Source organism: Mirounga angustirostris, unplaced genomic scaffold (genome assembly GCF_029215605.1).
Source record: "Mirounga angustirostris isolate CCGP_5_RB_7025 unplaced genomic scaffold, mMirAng1.0.hap1 SCAF_9, whole genome shotgun sequence".
NCBI classification, from domain to species: domain Eukaryota; kingdom Metazoa; phylum Chordata; class Mammalia; order Carnivora; family Phocidae; genus Mirounga; species Mirounga angustirostris.
This window is the reverse complement of record NW_026991717.1, coordinates 87,099,023-87,105,693: the sequence shown is the minus strand read 5'-3', so window position 1 is coordinate 87,105,693 and position 6,671 is coordinate 87,099,023. Positions and strand designations below refer to the sequence as shown.

Below are 6,671 nucleotides of genomic sequence, written 5' to 3'. Positions count from 1 at the left end.
CAACTTTAAAAAAGCAATCTATTTCCCCTAAAATCTGGCTTCTAAACACTAGTGTAATGATGATTTTACAGTCCTCAATCTACATAATACCTGATCCAAGCAATTCACTTCATGAAGCCCCTCTGTTTCACGTTCTCTCCTAAGGCAGAGGTAAGAATGGAGAGGGAGTAGGAATACCTCACAAGAAGTGTTCCAGAGAACATCTACGGAATGCTGGCAGGAAGTGTTCCAATTACAAGTGCATGATTGCTTTGTTCAAGAATATTTAATCTTCTGTCTTTTGGCATGGAAGAAAAGTTCCAAGTAAACAACTAAAAACAACCAACTTCTCAACAGAAGTATTGTAAGACTGGGGCGCCTTGGTGGCTCAGTCGTTAAGCGTCTGCCCAGAGTCCTGGGATCGAGCCCCGCACTGGGCTCCCTGCTCCGCGGGAAGCCTGCTTCTCCCTCTCCCATTCCCTCTGCTGGTGTTCCCTCTCTCGCTGTCTCTCTCTGTCAAATAAATAAAATCTTTAAAAAAAAAAGAAGTATTGTAAGACTTATTAGCTATACTTAGCTTTCCTTTCATAATCATATTAATGTGGGAGAAGACTAATAATAGAATACAAACCTGAGGAAACAGGTTAAGAAGGTTAAGGAAACATTCTAAAGATATTAAATTGAGTCTAAATACAATGTTCCTAAAGTAAATTTCAACATTCCTCACTAAAAACAGTAAATATCTTGCAAATTAAGAGAAAAGGAAGCCAGAAAGAAAACTGTACAAGATGCTAGTGAATGAACTAAGAAGATCCAATTACCATTTAGACAATATCCTGGTTTTCTTTAAAATATTAATCAATTAAAATATAATCAATGTTGACTTTCAAGAGCATATTAATTTATTGCTTTTGGTCATTCATGTCTACTTGCAAGAAAGACGGCACATTCTTGGTAAGATAATCGAATGGGAAAAACCCATATAAAGCATTAGTTTTGAGCCTCAAGGCTATTGAGAAAAGTAAAAAACTAACTAATGGAGTCATATTTATGGAAAACTAGCTGATTTTATTATTATTATCAATATCAAACAAGTCTTTAAAGTCAATTAAAATTTATTTAATTAAGCATAAAGTTACTTTCACATTTGTCTACAACCATAGTAAATACAGTTCTTGGCAAAAAGACACAGCCTTTGGAGTTTAAAACATCCCCAACTGCAAGATTACACATATAAAACTCCCATTATTGTTTATGTGATAGTGGATTTGTTAATCAAATTAAAATAATTATACTATCTAGAATAAAATAAAATGGAAATAATTTACTCATAAGTTTCATATTTAAATCATCTTTATTTACAAAATACTATCCTGAGAATTATAATTCCATCAAGCTTCAATTTGAGCAAAAGTATTATTACTTAAGTAACAGCAGTTACTTAAACTGAAAATGAGAGAGAAGTCAAAATTATTTTTGAAGAGAGATCAAAAATATTATCAAGTTTCTCGTTGTGGTTCTGGATGCTCAGTAGTAGGCTCATTTGAAGGTGGAATCAACCCTGATGGGAACTCACTTCTACCCTCAGGATGTGGGGGTGGAGGAAAAAATCCAGCTCTTGGGGGAAAGTAATGAGGAAAACCTCTCGGTGAATAGACATTTCTCACTGTTCAAAGAGATTGGTAAAAGACATTTTTTAACTTTAAGTACCTGTACTGCAAATCTAATAAATGATTAGCTTATAACTTACAATACCTATCTTTACATTCAAAAATTGACACCCAAATAATTACTTGATCTAACAAATGAATTTTTACAACATCGAGAAAAAGCATACTCTCTTCAGCTACACACAATTAAAGGGAACATCATTAATTTTAGACACAATTTTCATCCTATGAAAACCTAACATCTGAACACTTTTTAAAAAGAATTATTTCAAAATGCATAATAAAACTTTCTTAAAAGTTTTCACGTCATATAATTTTCACCAGACTTAAAATTTTGATCAGTAATTTCCAATTCTAATTTTATATTATCCTAAAACATTTACAGTTATATTAAAGACTATCTTGAAATTCCCCCAAATTCATTTTATTTCACCTTAAACCTTAAAATAGAGGAGAAATGAAGGCAGAAATACCACATTAGGCATATACTAGCCTTTCTCCTAGTATTTGGTTAACTATGTATTTATTCTACAGAAATATACAGTTCTAAAGTTCTATCTATAGATATAAAAGCAAAAAACTTTTTTTCTTATGTGAGGCTATGAAAGAATTTCAATAAATTCAACAATTGGTCTAAACATGATAAACATATTTTAGGTTCTAAATAAGTAGGACTGCATAGGAACTACTTACGAAAAAAAACTTGGAAAAATACTTCTGCCAGTAATTTTAATGCTAAAATATAAGCTGTAATTATTTTTACTAACTGATGCAGTAACCAGTTTCTAATCAGATAAGGTATAAATAATTTTGGTCTTAATGTAAGACTGCTGCAAAAAGCCAATGATTTTCCTGATTACTGAAATACAGAAATAATTCCATATCATTAGGAACAATCATGTGGAAGCCTCATTACAGTCTACTAATGGCTGGCTGCCTTCCCAATTTGGAAGAATAATGGTATACTCACAAGTGAGAAAAACTTACTATATGAATAGGAAGTAGAATTATATCTTTGATTTACTCTATAGAACACATACTAAGTTTAAAAAAAAAAAAAAAAAACATACTTGCAAATGGAGGATGTGGTGGGCCAGGGAAATCCCTTGGTGGAAAATAATCTCGGGAAGCTCCATACATGCTTCCTGGAGGAGGTGGAGGAAAAGGAGGACCTCTTCTCATGAATGGGCCCCTTGTATCCATTGGGAACAATGGAGCCCTGATTGGAACAAGAGGTGGAGGAACGAAGCCAGGGCCCGTTGCTTCACTTTCGGCGGGGAAAGATGAATCAGGCACATTTAAATTCTGTAACAAATTGACATACAGCAGTCACTAAAACAATGGCAAAATTTGCAATAACCTTCCTGAAAATCTTAGGTTTAGAAGAAAGCACCTAGGCAGAAAGCAGTCTATGATAGTCTTAATAGTCTCCTAAGATTCCGCTTTCTACATCAGACAGAGTTTGCAATCACAAATATTAACTCAAAAGAAAACATCTTTAACCAAAACAGAGTAATACTCTGGCTAAAGATAAAACACAAGAATAGTCCAAGAGTACCGAAACATACGTATTTTTATCAAGCATGTACTGAAAACAATATGTTTGTTTATATTTTCAACACAAAGTGACTAAAAGCAAAAATTGTAAACATAGTAACAAAAATATACTTTAAAACATTCAAATAAAAATTCAAGGGGGAAAATCCAAATTCTTGGTTAACTTTAGTAAATGAACTCAAGCCTCTAGTCTATAAGTTGTACTTTATCATAGTGTGCAATCCAGAAAAGAAACAGCTATAATGCACATAGGAAGTATATATATTTGTCAAAATGGGAGAAGCAGCTTTATTTCAAGAACTAGATTGCTAGCTAAATCTCTCTTCTAGTAAACCAAGAGACTGGAAAGTTCCTGAACACATGGATAAAATTGCACTTTCAATACTTACACCAAGGTCATCCTTTTTATCATTTCTACTGGATTCCATTTCTGAAGACATTGGACCATCTAAACATAAAAGTTAAACCATGAAAAATACATGACTGATCACTCTATTCCTAGATTATCTCCCGATCACAAAGGATTGTTGTTATTTCCCCATTCCCCCTGTTAGCATATAGACCAGCCTGATACCAGCATCCTGCATTGTGGCCACAAGAAAGCTTTAGGTCACTGGAAATTCTGGCACACTTAAAGTTCTGCAAAGGCATGTGGCAATGATTTCCGTGGCTTGGTCCTAGGCAACCCTGCTAAAGAGCATCATTAGGAGACTTCTGGAAGGTGGCTCCCCTCTCCCTTTTCCTTCTTTCCTTCCTTTCTTTTCACCCTCCCTCCCTTCTTCTCTCCTCCTTTTCCCCCTTCCATCCTACTTTCCTAATTCCTCCATCAGGTAACATATACTAGCATTTGAATTTAGCTACTGTTCAAAATAAATGTTCCTGGACTTTGTTATCACCAAGAACTGCTCAGTCCATGAGAAGGTAAATTCAAACAACCCTCTCTCTGACCACAACTACCTATCCTCATCTAGCCTTCTCATTTAGTTATTCTCACTACACTTGTTCTTGTCACTGAAGCTTCCAGTCCTCTGGTCTCTCTTCATTTTCTTCAGTTTCCTCTTTTCTTCATTTCCTCCCCCAATTAACTAGACTTCAAAGTCCATCACTGCATCCAGTCATCGATGTCCTTACCCCACTGGCCATATTTCTACATGTGCTTGACAACATTCTAGCCCTATATTAATCCAACTCTCCACTTCCACTCTGCCTATTCCTGAGCCACTCAGCACTTCTGCAGGTAAAATAAATCACAAATTTGTGTAAACAGGGCCCACTCCAAGCTGATGGATTTCCAGCCATACTTGTAGCAGCTCAATGACTAACCGTTCTGCATCTTCCAAACCACATTTCTCCTCAGGAATTTTAAACCTCCATTCTCTTCAAACCTACTACACCAGTCACTTAGAAACCTCCCTTAACTTTTTGTAATCAAACAAACAAATGTATCAACAACTATATTCCTCTGATCTTTCCTCCTATTATCATGGAAAAGGATCCTTCTAGATGATCTATGACCCTGGTTCTGTGCTCAGAATCCCTCCCCTGTAGCTTCCTAAGAAATCTTCCTCTTTCTGTTGCCTCCCTTCTCCCTTTCTGCTAGACGCATTCTATTAGCAAGTCTCTCCCAACTACTATTTAAAAATGAGACAGAAAAAGAAAATTCCCCTACGGCTACCCCTCTCTTCTATAGTCAATAATTGTTCTCTATATACTGTTCGGAATTCCTCTCATTTTGTCCTCATTTTACTGCAATCGATTTGCAACATCTACCACTCCACCAAAATTATTCTCCCCAACATCAAAAAAATATCAGGAATGCTGAGCTCCTATTCACCACTGAAATACAGCAACTACCGTAATGCCTGTCATATGGTAAGCTTTCTATAGACATTTAGTGCATCAACTGATAGATCCACTACCCTCTCAATTTCAATAATGAATAGGGATCGAGACCACAGCTCTGGAGTCAGACAAGCATGGGTTCAAGTCCTGCCTCTGATACTTCCTACCTGAGATACTGAGCACCTTTTTGAGCCTTGATTTCTTCATCTATAAAATGAGGATAATAGTGTCTATTTCATAAGTTCATTGTGAAGATTAAATAATTCACTTTCATTCAATAAATGTTTATAAGCACTAGTGCTAGTCAATGTGTTTGAATCAGATCTCTGACCATTCTCCTCCATGTAACATATACTGACAAACCAATAATAATATATTACATTTATACAGAACTTTTCTATTTACAAAGTACTTCAGCACACATTAATTCATTTAACCCTCATAAGACTTTGTCAAGTGATTAATATCTCAGCTTTACAGCCATTATTCATCAATGACTTGTGTTGTCTCTTTTGCTTTTACTTATGGCTGTTCATCATCACTGGCGCAGACCCTCATCTCTCAAACAATTTCTCAAAGTCCCTCAAAAGTAGCTCAAATGCCACTTCCTTCATGGAGTTTTCCTTGACCCTTCAACTAGATGACAGTTCTTTCTGTGAACACAGTATATTTTCTAATGGAACTTAACTATTCTGATCAGTATTAGTTAAAGATATATATTTCTTTCTCCACATTTAATTATTAGCTTCTTACAGGCAGAAACTATACCTTATGATAATTATATTCTCTGCCATGTCACGTAGGGCAGCAGACACTTAAAAATTATCTGATTAATTGGATATCGTTCAATAACAACAAAAAAGGACATGTAAAAAATTTTAAATAGCATTAGTTTAAAAGTAGATATTCAATCACATATATACTTTCACTACATTAAGCTTGAATTAATGGGGGGAAACAATTTCAAAATCCAAAGGTTAGAATTTAATTATAACTAATTATAATTAATCCAGGCCATAGATCTCCTTCTTTGATTATTCAAAAAAGACTGATTTTCTAAAATAATAAATATTTCAACTGGATAATGCCCACCCCCCCTGCAAATATATACCCTGTCCTGAAGAAACCGTTTACCAATAAATTTATTTTAAGTTTCTACTTACTTTTTTTTTTAAACAATTAGTCTTCTTCTTTTTTTTTTTTTTTAAAGATTTTATTTATTTATTTGAGAGAGAGAATGAGAGACAGAGAGCATGAGAGGGAGGAGGGTCAGATGGAGAAACAGACCCCCCGCCAAGCAGGGAGCCCGATGTGGGACTCGATCCCGGGACTCCAGGATCATGACCTGAGCCGAAGGCAGTCGCTTAACCAACTGAGCCACCCAGGCGCCCCTAAGTTTCTACTTACTTTTAATCTTTTTAATGTTATACACTTCTGAATGATACACTGGATATATATATTTTCCAACTTCAGTGGGTTGCTGTGAGGTGGTTTGAGGAAAAGAGTGCCTGATAGATAGTAGGTTGCTCAATAAATGTTAAATCTATCTGAGTATGTAATGTTTAAATAAGGTACTTGATTAAAGCAGCAACAAAGCATGCACCCAAATTATTTTTCTGGTGG

General features: G+C 35.2%; 1 protein-coding gene across 11 annotated transcripts in view; it reads right to left on the bottom strand.

Moving 5' to 3' along the window:
- Window positions 1–1,076: 1,076 nt before the first annotated feature.
- Window positions 1,077–6,671, bottom strand: part of MIA2 (MIA SH3 domain ER export factor 2) — a 109,394-nt gene continuing 103,799 nt past the window's right edge. For all 11 annotated transcript variants that reach the window (XM_054513689.1, XM_064570971.1, XM_064570972.1 and 8 more), the window contains 3 exons: window positions 3,596–3,654; window positions 2,720–2,954; window positions 1,077–1,645 (listed from right to left, as the gene is read on the bottom strand). In XM_054513689.1, the coding sequence (XP_054369664.1) occupies window positions 1,479–1,645; window positions 2,720–2,954; window positions 3,596–3,654 (461 nt within the window). In that variant the 3' untranslated portion in view covers window positions 1,077–1,478. The remainder of the gene's footprint in view (window positions 1,646–2,719; window positions 2,955–3,595; window positions 3,655–6,671) is intronic.